This window comes from Pteropus vampyrus, unplaced genomic scaffold (assembly GCF_000151845.1).
Source record: "Pteropus vampyrus isolate Shadow unplaced genomic scaffold, Pvam_2.0 Scaffold363, whole genome shotgun sequence".
Taxonomy (NCBI): domain Eukaryota; kingdom Metazoa; phylum Chordata; class Mammalia; order Chiroptera; family Pteropodidae; genus Pteropus; species Pteropus vampyrus.
Window position 1 is genome coordinate 1,482,929 of NW_011889144.1, and position 15,372 is coordinate 1,498,300.

The 15,372-nt window shown below is 44.6% G+C and overlaps 1 protein-coding gene across 1 annotated transcript in view; it reads left to right on the forward strand.

Annotated features, from left to right (window-relative positions):
- The first annotated feature begins 6,736 nt into the window (after window positions 1–6,736).
- GRK1 (G protein-coupled receptor kinase 1) overlaps window positions 6,737–15,372 on the forward strand; it is a 13,424-nt gene continuing 4,788 nt past the window's right edge. The window contains exons 1-4 of the mRNA XM_011379547.1: window positions 6,737–7,437; window positions 9,105–9,232; window positions 11,057–11,214; window positions 12,068–12,151. Of these exons, the coding sequence (XP_011377849.1) occupies window positions 6,739–7,437; window positions 9,105–9,232; window positions 11,057–11,214; window positions 12,068–12,151 (1,069 nt within the window). The 5' untranslated portion in view covers window positions 6,737–6,738. The remainder of the gene's footprint in view (window positions 7,438–9,104; window positions 9,233–11,056; window positions 11,215–12,067; window positions 12,152–15,372) is intronic.

The window sequence follows — 15,372 nt, forward strand, 5'->3', positions numbered from 1 at the left end:
GAAATGAGCAAAATATGAACTCTTTCTAGAAGTCTTTGAACTAAACCTTCCCTGCTTGGTATCTGAATTCCCAGAAGCATAAAAGTATGTGCTGAACTGCATACATATTATCAGAATGACCTTCTCTGGACATGTGCCTATGGGGAGGAGAGGCAGGGGAGGGGACACTGGTAGAGGGCAGCTTCCCCCATTGCATGCTCTAAAAATGTAGGACTGATGCCTCATTAAGAGTGAGCTCCAGACAAAGTGTAGAGCGCACCCTCAGATTCCCAAGTGGGGAGCCTAGACTTCTACCCCCACCCGGCAGTAATGAGATGGAGCCCGATTCTCTTCTACTGCTGGAGTAGAGTCAGAGAAAGCCAGCTAAAACTGAAGGGACTTAGGAAAATGTCTAGATTTCAGTCGATAATCACTCATCATACTAAGAACCAGGAAAATTTCAAAATGAATTAAAATAAGACAATCATTGAATGGCAACATCGAGGTGACAGAGATGTTGGGGTTACCCAACAGAAATTTTAAAATAGCCATGACAAAATTATTCGAGTGAGCAATTATGAACCTGCTTGAAATAAATGAAGAAATAAAAGGCCTCAGCAAAGAAATTGAGTTTAAGGAAAGAAATAGAAGATACAAAGAAGAACTAAATGGAATTTTTATATTAAAATGAAGAATAACCAAAATAAAAGCTCAAAGAATCAGTTTCACAGTATAAGGGAGAGGGCGAAGGAAAGAATCTCTGACATGGAGGGAAAAAAACAATTGAAATGACCTTTTCTGAACAATAGAGAGAAGATAGACTTGGAAAAAATGCATAGAGCCTCAGGGACCTAGGGGACCAGAATAAAAATCAAACATCTGTGCCATAAGAGTTCCAGAAAGAGAAAAGTAAGAGGGCAAGGCTGGAAACTACTCAAAGAAATAATAACTGAAAACTCCCCAAAGTTGGCAAAAGACATACACTTACAGATTCAAGAAGCTAAGTAAATCCCAAACAGGAAAACCATGCCCCATCAAATCCATGCCAAATGCATCACAATTAAATTTCTGAAAATTGAAGACACACACACACACACAAATCTAGAAAGCTGCCAGAGAAAAACCATCTGATGACAGAAGATTTCTTATCAGAAACTAAAAGAAAGTTGTACAGTATTTTTCAAATGATGAAACAAAAGTATTGTCAACCTAGAATTCTAAATGTAACAAAACATCTTTTAGGAATGAAGGGAGAATCAAGACATTCTCAAATGAAGGAAAAGTAAAATAATTTGCCACCAGTAGGTTTATCCTAAAAGGATGGCTATAGGAAATTTTCAAAACAGAAAGAGAACATTAAAAGAAGGCTTATTGGAGCACCAGGAGGGAAGAAATAATACAGTAAACAAAATATAAGTAAATACTGTAGGCTTTCCTTTTCTTCTTGAGTTTTCCAAATTATGTTTGACGGTTGAAGTGAAAATTATCATGTTGCCTAATATTGTTCCAAATTTATATAGCTGAAAAAATTAATTATAAAGAGAGGAAGATAAAAAGAGGTAAGATTTCTATATTTCACTCAAACTGATAAAACGAGAACAAAGGATATGAAAAGTATGTATATATAATGCAGTGCCTATGGCAACCAATAAAAAACTATATAAAGAGACATTTAGAAATACTAAAATGAAAATTGAATTCTAAAAAATGTTCAAGAACCCCCAGGAAAAAGAAAAAAGAAAACAGAAAAATGTAAAACAAAGCAAACAGAAAAATGACAGACTTGAGCTCTAACATAGCAATAATTACATTAAATGTAAATGGTCTAAACACACTGATTAAAAAACAGACTGACAGAGTGGGTTATATACCAACTATAAGAAACTCACCTTAAATGCAATGATATAAGCAGGATGAATGGGAAATGATGAAAGAAGATATATCACGCAAATAGTAACCAAATAAAGCAAGAGTGGCTGTAGTAATGTCATATAATATAGACTTCAGAGCAGAGAAAATTTCCAGAGACAAACATTATATAATTATAAAGGGTCAATTCACTAAGAAGATACAGCAGTCCTGAATGTGTATGTGCCAAACAACAGAGCTTAAAATATGTAAAGCAAATTGACAGAATTTAAAGGAGAAAGAGACAAATCTACAATTTTAGAGATTTCATTGTTCTTCTCTCAACATTTGATAGAACAACTAAGCAGAAAATCAGTGTGGTTATAGAAGAACTCAACAATATCATCGACCAACAGGATGCCATTGACGTTTGTAAAATATTTCACCTAACTACAGCAAAATACACTTGCTTTTTAAGTGTTTGTGGAACATTTATCAACCTGGGCCATATTCTGGGCCATAAAATAAAGCACAACAAATTTGAAAGAAATGAAATCATACAGAGTGTTCTATAACCACAATGAATCAAACTAAAAATCAATAACAGAAAGATAACAGAAAAATCTCAAAACATGTGAAAACTAAACAACACACTTCTAAATAATATATGAGTCAAAAAAGAAGCCTTAGAGAAATTTAAAATAATATATGGGACTGAATGAAGACGGAATATAACACTAAAATTTGTGGAGCACAGGTAAAGCCGTGTTAACAGAAAAATTTATAGCACTAAATGAATATATTAAAAAAGAGGAAAATTCTCAAATCAAAAATCTAAGTTTCTACTTCAAAAACTTAGGAAGAGTGGGGCGGGGAGCAAGCAGGAGGAAGAGTGAAAAGATAAGAGGAGAAACCAATAAAATTAAAAACAAAAGCAAAAGAGAAAGTTAATGAAACAACAAAGAACTGGTTCTTTGAAAAGATCAATAAAATTGGCAAACCTATAGCAAGAGAGAAGATACAAATAACCAATATCAGGAATGAAACGTGGTATCACTACAGACCCTGCAGACATTAAAAAGATAATAAGAAAGTACTATACACAACTCTGTATATTTAAACTTGACAGCTTAGATGAAATGGACCACTTCCTCAAAGAACACAGCTTGTCCAATTTGAAATAGGTCATTTGAATAGCCTTATAGTGATTAAGAAAATTTATTGCATAATTTAAAATCTCCCAACAAAGAAACCTCCAGGTCCTGATAGTTTCACTGGAGAATTCTACCAAATGTTTAATGAAGAACTACAAATTATGTATTATATTATATAGAAAATAGAAGAGAACATTTCCCAACTGATTTTATAAGACTAGTATTATCCTTATGCCAAAACCAGACAAAGACAGTACCAAAAAAGAAAACTACAGACCAATATCCTTCACAAATATAGACAGAAATAGCTATGGCAATCAAGACAGTGAGGTATGGTGGAGGGATAGACACAGAGACCAATGGAACAGAATAGAAAGTCCAGAAACAGGCCCATACTAATATGCCCAACTGATTTTTGACAAAGATACAAAGGAAATTCAAGGAAGCACAAAGGGCTTTTTCAATAAATAGAGCTGGAGCAATTGGACATCCACTGGCAAAAAATGAACCTTGACCTAAGTCTCATACTTTGTAAAAAAATTGACTCAAGGTAGATCATAGATTTAGATATAAAAATATAAAACTTTTTGAAAAAAAAACATGGGAGGAAAATCTACAAGATCTAGCACTAGGCAAAGAGTTCTTAGACTTGACAGCAAAAGTACAATTTATAAAAGGAAAGAAAATGATAAATTGGACTTTAACAAAATAAACTTTTGTTCTGTGAAAGCCATTGTGAAGGAGATGAAAAGACAAGCTACAACTTGGAGGAAGTATTTGAAAACCACAAATCCAATAAAAGACTCGTATCTAAGATAGATAAAAAACACTCAAAATAGCAAAAAAGCAAACAATCCAGTTAGAACATGGTCAAAAGACATGAAGAGACATTTCTCCAAAAAGAATATACAGATGACAAATAAACACATGGCAAGATGTTTAGTATCATTAGCCATTAGGGAAACACAAATTAAAACCATAAGATACCACGACACACATATCAAAATAGCTAAAATAAAAAATAGTGACAATACTAAATGCTGGGAGCATGCTGAGGAACTGGATCACTCATATGTTGCTGGTGGGAATGTAAAATGGTACAGCTGCTCTGGAAAAAAGTTGCCAGTTTCTTAAAAAACTAAACAAACAATTACCATACAACTCAGCAATTACACTCTTGGGCATTAATCTCAGAGAAATGGAAATTTATATTCACATAAAAATCTGTACATCACTGTTCATAGCAGCTTTATTCATGATAGCCCCAAACTAGAACAATCCAGATGTCTTTCAGCAAGTGAATGGTTAAACCAACCATGGTCCGTCCTCACCATAGAATACTACTCTGCAATAAAACTACTGATCCACACGACAACCTGGATGAATCTCCGGAGAATTGTGCAGAGCGAAAAGAGCCAAACTCAAAAGGTTATTTACTGTACAATTCCATTTATAGAACATACTTGGAGTGACAAAATTATAGAAATGGAGAATAGATGAGTAGTTTTCAAGGGTTCAAGAGTGTGTGGGGGTGGGAGGGAGGTGGGTGTGTCTATAAAAGGGTAAGAGGAGGGATCCTTGTGGGGACGGAACGTTCAGTGTGTTGTCTGTGTTAAGGTCAGTGTCCCAGCTGTGATTCTGTGCTTTAGTTTGGCAAGACATTGCCATTGTCAGAAATTGGGTGAAGGGTACATGTGATCTCTTTGGATCATTGCTTATAACTGCATGTGAATCTATAGTTATTCCCCTCAAAAAGTTAATTTATATAAGGAGAGAGGTCCCAGAGCTAAATGAGTTTGAGAAACACTGCATACTTGACCCCTATTAGGAAGCCAAGTTCACTCGAAAATCTCTAAATAAGTTCCTTGATAGGAAACATATTTAACTTTGTTTAACCCAATGCTTGCCCTTCCCCAGGATGTAGCTCAGTGTTAACCCAATGGGAGTTGTCTTCCTCAGACCCAGTTTCTCACAGTGAGTCCTGACTGACAATGTTAACACTAGCTGGGAGCTTGTGAGAGACCTTCTCCAGGCTACTAAAGCAGAATCTTTATTTTGGCAAGATCTTCGGGTGACCCAGGACACACTGTGGCAAACGCTAGCAGGGAGTGCTCCATTCTACAAAACACCATGGGCACCACTGTCTCATTTGAACCTTGATTGAGAAGGCAGAAAGGGGTTCAAGTGATTGGCCCAAGGTCATCTGTTATTAAGTGGCTGGGTTGGACCCTCCAACCCACTTGGTTGGGCAGAAGGACAATGCCTGCTCAGCCAGCAAGTTCTCATTTATGCCTTCCCAGGCCTATAGAGAAGCCCACCTGTCTTTCTGCACCCACTTACAGGATCTCACTGCCCTCCGAGACACTCCACTTCTCCTACCATGGAATAGATGGGTAGGCTGGGCAGCCCCCCAGCCTCTTCTGGCCATGGCATTCTTTGTTCTGAAACTCTTCATTTCCTTCCCTCATTAAACTATAACCAACCCCTTACTCAATTCTTGGCATCCTTTCCCAAACATTTGCTGAGCTCCTACTGTGTACTCGAACAGACAGACAAGGCTGTGACCTCATGAAGCTGACACTTCTTTTGGTCCCGGCATCCATAAATGTACTCCAGATGTGTCCCAGGTGTGCTCCAGGTATACCCAGATATGCCCCAGGTGTCTTTAAGTTGTGCTCCAGGTGACTCTCAGGAGTGTCCCAGGTATACCTCAGGTATATCCCAGATATGCCTCAGGTATGTTCCAGGTGTGCCCCTGATGACTCTAAAGCATGCTCCAGCTGTGCTCCAGGTGCGTCCTAGGTGTGTCCCTGGACTCTTTATTCCCCTCTCATTCCTGCCTCTCTGTGTGTGGGGCCTCAGCACTGGGTATAGCTCGGGGGTCTCCTGCTTCCCTGTCTAATGTCACCTGAACGCTTCTCTTGGCATTTTGGCTTTTTGGGCACAGTCCAGGTAAGAGAGGGAACTGATGTGGAGCTGACCCTCAGCAAGCGCCAGGGTCACCTTCAGTCCTCAGAGCCAGCAGCGTGCCTTGGGAGCACAGCTGCTCTCAGTGTCAGGTCAGGACGAATGTTAGTCTTCACATACTGATCGGTTCCCTGGGCCAGTGGTCTCACCAGGGGACACCCCAGGAAGCTGTTCACTATGCTTTCTCTCTCTCTAAACTTCTATTATCAGCAGGTTTTCTTCTCTTGCTGTTTTTCCCTAAGAAGAAAATGAAATACACTAGGAAAAAAACCCAGCCATCTTTATAAATTGATGTTTCTCCTGGTGCTCCCTTCGCCCTTCAGTTCAGCCTTGAGTCCTCTCGAGAAAGCAAACAGGAGGTCTGCCTGGCTGCTGAGACCAGAGGGCTGCACGGGGCAGCTCAGAATGACTCCGAGGGGGACTTCAGTGAGGTGCACCTGGGGGTCCCGGGGTCGGTCAAGACAGAGGCAGCCTCAGAGGAAGGAGTAGGCCGACCGGCCATCTAATCCTTCTGGGAGCGGCTTAGGGGATTGTCTTTTTCTGGCACCTGCTCGTTGCCCTGAGTGTGTCCTCCATAACCCCGGGCTGGGATTTAGCCTGAGCTGTCAGCTGGGTTACCTGGGTGCTCCTGGTGTGGCCCCCAGTTATCTTTGTACCAGCTGGGACGCCTCCTGTCCCTAGAGCCAAGAACGGGCACAGGCCAAGGGCAGTGGGTCAGGCCCACTCTGGACACGGGTACTGAAGGTTAGCCTATGGCCTCTGGTGCCTGAGGGGGGAGGTGGGCTCCAGGATGGATTTCGGGTCCTTGGAGACAGTGGTCGCCAACTCTGCCTTCATCGCCGCCCGGGGCAGCTTCGATGGGAGCAGTGCCCCGTCCTCCCGGGACAAGAAGTACCTGGCCAAGCTCAAGCTGCCTCCTCTCTCCAAGTGCGAGAGCCTCCGGGACAGCCTGAACCTGGAGTTCCAGAGTTTGTGCTCGGAGCAGCCCATTGGCAAGCGGCTCTTCCAGCAGTTCCTGAAGGCCGATGAGAGGCACGTGCCGGCCCTGGAGCTCTGGAAGGACATCGAGGATTACGACACGGCTGATGACGACCTCCGGCCGCAGAAGGCCCAGGCCATCCTGGCCGAGTACCTGGACCCTCAGGCCAAACTCTTTTGCAGCTTCCTGGATGAAGGAATAGTGGTGAAGGTCCGGGAGGTGCTTGTGGCGAGTGGGAATGGGCTCTTCCAGCCCCTCCTGCAGGCCACCCTGGCCTACCTGAGCCAGGCCCCGTTCCAAGAATACCTGGGGACTCTGTACTTCCAGAGGTTCCTGCAGTGGAAGTGGCTGGAGGCCCAGCCCACAGGGGAGGACTGGTTTCTGGACTTCAGGGTCCTTGGGAAAGGTGGCTTTGGGGAGGTGTCCGCCTGCCAGATGAAGGCAACTGGCAAGATGTATGCATGTAAAAAGCTTAATAAGAAGAGGCTGAAGAAGAGGAAGGGGTACCAGGTGGGCAGCACAGCCGTTCACAGCAGAGGGCATGCTCTTAGCTCTGGTGGATGGGTGGGTCAGTGGGTGGGGAGGGTCCTCAGCTGCGTTGTCCAGCTTCATGCTGTACCCCTTAGCTGGCTGGCTGGCTCGCTCATCTTGCCTTTTGGACACAGAACCTCTCCTGTCACGCGGCCATTGGCTGGTGTCTAGTTCATCTACGTCTCTTTGTCCTGAGTCAGCCCTGTCTGAGCCAGGCGGCCGAGCCGAGTGCTTGGTGCAGGGTGGAGTGGCGGGAGGAGGTGGTGTGTGGGCTCTGTGGCCCTCTCGGCCTATGACTCAGCTTGTCCAACTGCTCTTAACCACGAGCCTCACACTGCACACAAACGGGGTTTGCTGACATCCCTCCTCAGAGAGCCTTCATATTTGTTGGTGTGGATGACGCTCCACATTTTATTATCCTTCTCGTTTTTTTTTTAGCAACACCACCAAGTACAGTGGCAGTGTTAGGGGAGACTGTGGGAAATTGTTCTCCAAATCTTTACTCCAACTTTCTGAAACTTACTCACACCCTGGCTTTTGCTATGATGGACAACACACAGGGAATGGAGCCAGGGCTGGTGCCGGTCTTTTACGTGAGGCCGAGCCTGTCCATGATGCCGGGTGCGGGCTGTTCCCCTAGTGCAGCTGTTTCGCAGGGTCGGGAAGTGAATGGAGGCACAGGCAGGTCGCTCTGAGTGGGGTCTGCTCTCTTTAACTGGAGTCAGAACCCATTTAGGCAGGATCAGCGAAAGCTGCTTAGTGTCTTAGGAACTCATCTCCCAGCCTCACGTTCTGTCCTCATGGCTCTTTGTCCCTTTCCCGCTGCACAGTGCAGACTTGGGTTGTGGACAAATGCAGCTTTTTGGGGCATACGGCAGCCACCACAGAGCACCCCTCCCCAGGGGGTTACTTCATGGTGCTCTCCCCCATGGGACTTTAGGGGGAAGCAGTTATTCCTCACAGCTGGCTGCCTGTAATTTTAACTCAACAATTAGAGTACTACCATCTCTTCTCTCCCGAGTTCAGGACCTTCCTTGGACTTTATACACAGTAAAGTCAACCTGAAATCTTCCCGTGTGGTGTGGATACAAAGGGGCCTTCTCCAACATCAAGAATTCCTCCTTCGGAAAGGGAAGCTGCTTTCCTTGTCCAAACACAACTTTCAAAAGCATGTGAAATAGATTTTATGACATTTTAAAATAAAGATAGAAAATGGACAGAGATGCAGTGTGGCTTGGGACCTCGGCTATCCTCTGCTGTCCAGAGAAGAGGGGCTGACATTGCAGCAGGGCAAGCCGGTTAAATGTAGGGAAGGGCTGGCTGGAAAGTCAGCCAAAGGATGTGCTGGAGACTTCACCTGGCATTTTTAAGACTTGTTAGCTGAAGCCGCCCTTGTTGGAGGCTCCGGGAAACCGGAAGTCCTCTGTACATAATGAATTTGCACGTAAGATTTTATCCCTAAAATGGCGGGAGTGAGGCATGTTTACAAGTTATTTGCAATTACTTTGAGCAAACTACCATAAAAATATATTTGCAACTCTATTTCTAGTTTACTGTGACATTTTCTGACTTGTGAGACTTGGTCTTTTATGACAATGTCACTTCTCTGCCTAAACCTGGGTACTTTTCAACATCTTGCTTTTCAGGGTGCTATGGTAGAGAAGAAGATTCTAGCAAAAGTACACAGCAGGTTTATAGTCTCTCTGGCCTATGCGTTTGAAACCAAAACTGACCTCTGTCTGGTGATGACCATCATGAATGGAGGCGACTTAAGGTAAACGGGGGTTCTCTCTTCCATGTGGGAGCTGGGACGGGGAGGGCTCGAGTGGTTGAGTTTTGGTCCCTGGGGCCCAGTGGGGCTCCTTCCTACCTGCAGAGCACATGGTGACATTTGATGTGCCCTCGTCGAAATCCTCCGCTCTTTATCTTCTGGTTGCTGATACTTGAAATGATGTGTCCTTAGTCCCATGTGAAATTAAGGCTCTCTAGACCCTAGGTTTGTGTGGATGGTGGGAAGCAGTGAATGGGATGGGTAGCAGGATCATGTGGTGCTAGTTGGATGGATGAATAAAGGGGCGCTTGGGACCTCATGGGGGCTGAGGCCTTGTATTAAGAGGAATATAAATGAAGACAAACTTCATCAACAGCCCACTCTTGCGGATGATGGAAGAGCTGGAAACGTGATGTGGCCATCATTGGGAACCTTGGCTTTGTCATTCAGTGGAGGAGAGAACGGGGGGTTTCAGTTCTGTACAGTGCCTGGATCTGCCAGGGATCTGAGGGCCTGGCCCTGGGCTCCCGGGGGAATCAGACTACTGGCTTCAGAGAGGAAAAGACCCACTTGCTGGTTGGGCAACCTCGCCACTCTTGCCTCAGTGTGCTGGTGTGTAAAATGAGGATAAAGAATATCACTGGTATTCAAATGTTGTTGTGGGGTGTGGGTTAACACAAGCGAGACACTTAGGAGAGTGTCACAGTCACTTACACAAAAGGGGGCGTTGCTATTGGTGTTATTTGCAAGATCCTGCACTTCTATTATCCCATCTAGTTTCATCTCCAGTGAACTTTGCCAGGTAAGTTGGTTGGCTTCATTTTCCAGATGAAGATTCTAAGGTCTTGACTAAGTAACCCATGTAAGGTTACAAAAAAGAGGATCGGAAGGGTCTAGGAAGTGCAAATAACATGACAGAGTAGGAATGATCATGATACTATACTACATTACATTATACTATACCATACTACACTATACTACACTATATTGTATACTATAATAAATTATACTGCATATAGTAAACTAAAATACTCTATCACACTATAATACACTATACTACATTAAAAACCTATACTATACTATAGTATACTGCAGTATACTATACTATGCTATATATACTGTACTATACTATACTATACTATAAATGTAATATGAAAGCCATTTTTGTTATTATTCCAGCTGTCTCATGCTCAGGCTGATTTGAATGTTTCTCTATTTTTTTTTTCTTTTAAGTTTTCTGGTCTGCCTCTATTCTCCCATGTTGCTATTCAGTTTAAGTAATTTATTTCTGTTTATTTGTTAACATGGTAGTGGGAAACATGACAGGAAAGTTATAGGGGAGGCTGGAGGCTGGGAGGGAGGCCCTACTGTGGGTCCCCTGAGGAGTCTGTGTGTTCGAGTCAGGGGAAGTAGCCAACACTCACGTGGCTCTGTGCTAGCTACTTATATTTGAGGTAACTCGGGTGCTTCTGCCTTCTTCCACCCTCACTCATTCGATTGGTCAGCTGGTGATGGTGAAATGGCTCTGGGGCCCATCTCCCGGCCTCTGCAGGCCAGCACTGGAGAGGCAAGAGAGACGAGTGCCCTTCACTGCCCCGTTTCTCTCCTCTAATGCTTGTGGCGAAGGGTCTATGAGGGGACGGGGTCATGGAATTGCCACAGGCTCTTTGCGCTGGACAGTGAGGCCCCAAAATGACCACTTTGCTGACACAACATGATATTTTGAGGCCCTCACTATTTTCCCAAGATTTTACTTCCATCAAGACTGTGGTCACACTCTTGTGGTTGTGCCAGAAAAGCATAGGCCTCCGCATAGTCTGCCTCCAGGTACCACATCTACAATGTGGATGAGGAGAACCCCGGCTTCCTGGAGCCTCGCGCCATCTTCTACACGGCCCAGATCATCAGTGGCCTGGAGCACCTGCACCAGAGGGGCATCGTCTACCGAGACCTCAAGCCTGAGAACGTGCTTCTGGACAATGACGGTGAGGCGCCTCCCCTCGCCTGGCCTCCCCTTCCACCTTCCCCTCAGCCCTACTTGCTTCTGTGGCTCCATGGGTCACCTATAGGGGGTTGGGCTGATTTTGATAAGTGCTCATCAGAGCCTTATTTATTAATTTTTTAAAAATTAATTTACTTTTTAATTGAAGAAATGATTTAAATTTTTCCCCCATCTACCTCCCTCCTCCCCCCTCTGGTTCATCAGAGCTTTAAGCAGCACGAAGACACATCTTAAGTTTGTTTATTGTCCATTCCGCCATTTTGCGATAGAACAGCATAGTCTCCAGACGAAGATTTTTGGGTGGACTTTGATGAAATGTGGTGCATAATTAGGCACTTAGGTTTATAGGGGGTTAATCCAGGATATCTATTGTGCCTGGAACTATTGGCAAATAGTTGATATTTTATGGCCAAATCCTCACTCTGTCACTCTTTTCTTTTTGCTTCCTGTGTGAAGTCACTCTCGTTCCCTCTGTACTTTGGATGGGGAGCAGAGGCACTTGGGTGCTGAGGCCTTGGGCCTCTCTGCCCTGGAGTGTACACGTGTGTGCATGTGGGTGAGTGTATGAACATGCATGTGCATGTGTCCACCCTTGTACATGTGTGTCGGCATGTATGCATATGTGTGTGCACGCACAGGTACATGTGTGTGAGCAGGTGTAGTTATGTGTGCACGTACGTGTACATATGTGCACATAAGTGTGAGCATGTACATTTGTGCATGCACATGTGTGCATGTGTGCAGAGGCTGGCTCTTGGCTCCTGCGGGCTCCAGCAATACCAGGTGCCTTTGTTTCCTGGAGCCACATGTAATCTCAGCCCATGTTTGTTTTTCAGGCAATGTTAGAATTTCTGACCTTGGACTGGCCGTGGAGCTAAAGGAAGGGCAGACCAAGACCAAGGGCTATGCAGGGACCCCAGGTAAGGGCCTGAGGGCAAGAATTAGGGTAGCCTGTCCTAGGGGGCGGGGCAAGGCTCTGGAGGTCCTAGGGGTCACCGTGGCTGGGAAGATGACAGGAGAGGGCAGAGGTTTTGTAGGAGAGTGGCTCCCTCATCCCTCAGAATGAAAAACCAAGGAGGCTGGCGAGTGTGCTTGCACAGCTGCAGCACAAGCTTGCCCCCACTGTGGGGACAACCCCTCCCCACCTAAAAATCATTATTTGTTTTGACACACTGCGCCCTCTATGACGAAAGCTTTCGCCTTCAGCGGCTTTCTTGTTTTGTGTCACAGAATCCTCCCAATCCTTGGACTTTGTGCTCTTTCGGGGTTGGTACCTGTCACCATAGTGAGTCTGTCCTCATCTGTGGCTTTACTTAGGCAAAGATCCTATCTTGAATTTTTCTGGATCCTCAGCCAAATCTATGAAGTTCACTCCCAGGTGTGAGTCTATGAGTGGAAACACCACTCATGTATTTCCAGGAGACCCAGATCATTAGGAGAAAGCCCCAGGGGACCTCAAAGCCAGGATTTAAACTAATTTGACCTCAAGATTACTGCTGACCCTGTTTCTGCCACGTGCGAGGGCCCCACCCGCCACCAGAGGTCTCCGTAGGCTTTTGCTGTGGCTGCCAAGCCTCTGCTTTACTCTGAAGAGAGGGACTGCAGCTTTCCAGGCCCGAGGTTCTCTTGACCCTTGCGTGAGGACATTGCCCCGAGCATTTGGAGTCAAGTGCAGGGAATGACCCTCAAATAGCTGCAGCAAATGCCGAAGTTAAGGTGTAAGAAAGCTGGGGCATCCAGCAAAGCCACAGGGGCTGCCTTCTAGATCCTTCTTCTGGCCCCTGTGCACCCACCCTCCCAACCCTAGGCCCCACCTAGAGACAGAGCCTCTGAGCCTCTGCAATTGACTGTAAACAGGGGACTCACTTTGGATAGTGCTGTGCCAGCCCAGTGGGACATGTAGTGGAAATATAAGGCATGCTCTCTGTCCCCAGTAAGTTTCCAGCCTGGAGGGGAAGATGAGTCAATATGCAGAAGAATTAGTAGCTAGACTGAAGTAGTAGTCATTCATTCATTCATTCATTCATTCACACAACAAATATCTGTTGGCGCTTGCTTTGCCCCAAGAGTTACATAAGACCCCCAGGATACAAAAAGATGTAACATTTGGGACTGAGTTGAATGAAGCAGACTAGGGGTGCCTGTGGTCTGGCTGCCCTGTTTTAATCTAGAAACTGTGGTCAGTTGGACATGGCTTTCTCACAGAGTCTGGACAGTAATATAAGTCCCTGAAAAGCAGAACTTACAAAGGTGCATTCAGGGCCAGGAGGTTCTATAGAATTTGACTCTTGTAACCTCTTTGGGGAGAATCGATTCTTATGTCACATCAACTTGGTCGGCGTTGCCAAGAACGTCTCCCTCTTGGAAGCTTACCATGAGCATGGGTACATTGAAGGAACAGAAATAAATGGACACAATTAGCTTCATTTACCTCAGAATGTCTAAAGTCATCCAAGCACAGAAGCCACCCCATGCCAGCCCATAACACTTACCCCTGGTGCCAGGGGAGAGAACTATGGCCCCCAGAAACTGGCTTGTTTATCCTTCCCAAGTGCTGGGCTGGCCTCTGCATGGTGGCAGTTAGGAAGTTAGACAGTTGGGAGGCCCAAAGTTTACTGACTTTCAAGATGTGGAGCTCAGAACATGGCCCCAACTCCCCAAATGTGGCATGTACCTGGCATTGGAGCAGATGAGACAAAGGTGGGCATCCGACCTGCTCTTGGAAGTTGGATTCCTCCAGACACAGACATCTGACAAGTTCTTACTTGCTTCACTGAACATGGCATTTTTTTCTTTAAATCAGAGAGAGGAACAAAGCACATGGTTAGGAACATGTGAGTCACACAGCACAGTACGTGGGCACACGGACCCAATACTGGGCTGCACAGGTGGACTTCAGGCCCCAAGACGATCTGTCTCTGTGAACTTGGAGAGTCACCTATACTTCCTCAGCCATAAAAAGGTCACGATTACTCCCCACCGAGGTAATATTGGAAGTGAGAAGACAGTGGGAAATGTCTTAAAAATAAGAGGGAAAATGATTTCTCACCTAGAATTTATACTCAACCGAACTATTAGTTAAATATTGAGGCACAATAAATAAAAGCATGTTCAAACACAAAAGTTCTGAAGAAGTTACTTCCTTAGCATCCTTTTTTTCAGGAAGCTACCTTACCAAAATAAGGGAGTCAACGAAAAAGTGGTGTATCTGGGAGGGAGGACACAGAGAAGCAAAGGGTTTCAGGATGACAGGAAGATTCTAGGCTACTGGCCGTACCCCAGAATCCCGATTAGAGACGGTAAGAAGGTTCCAAGAGACTTTCTCATGAGGATAGAATTGATAAAATATTTAATATATCAGAACATGACAGGGATTAGAGAATTGTCCAAGAATTTAGGGTCACATTGACAATAAGGACATAGATAACTAAACAAATGAAAGAAAAGATAAGATAACCTGGGAAAACCACTAAAAACATGTCAGGAAGGACATATAAATGGGGTTTAGTTTTGGTTCAGTAGGGGATAGTGAGAGCCGAGTGCTGACCAGCCAGATGACGTATCAGGACGAGGAGGACGGAAAGCGTCTGCGTGGCGGTGGAGGAGAGAGGGATAGAACTTCAGCTTCCAGAGCAAGGAGTCAAGCGAGGAGGCCCCCATGGGACTTGCAAAACCTGCAATATAAGTATGTGATTTAGAGGTATGGATATTAATTCTAAAATAACCAGCTCAAACAATTCTGAGATGACGATGAGGTGAAGGAGGAGGGGTCAGGGTACTAGTATTTTTAGAAACAGACCTTGTAGAATTAGCTAATTCTTAATACGCCTGTATAATTTTGGGACAGATGAAAACTGAGTTACAGAAAGACGATTAGGTGGATTAGCAGTGGGTTTAACCACCATACCAAAGGACGATGTAGTGAATGGGAGGTCAGATGCCTGGGTTTGAATCCTACTTTGTTACCTATTATCAATGTTACTGTGAGCAAGATAGTTCTCTTATGATAAGGAAAAGTAATGGCACTTACTTCCTACTTAAAGGAGATCACTTTGCACCTTCACCTGGCACACAGTAAGCGTGGAATACGGGTCAGCTAGAATAAGTGCTACTTATGGGTGCCAATATACCGACTCACATC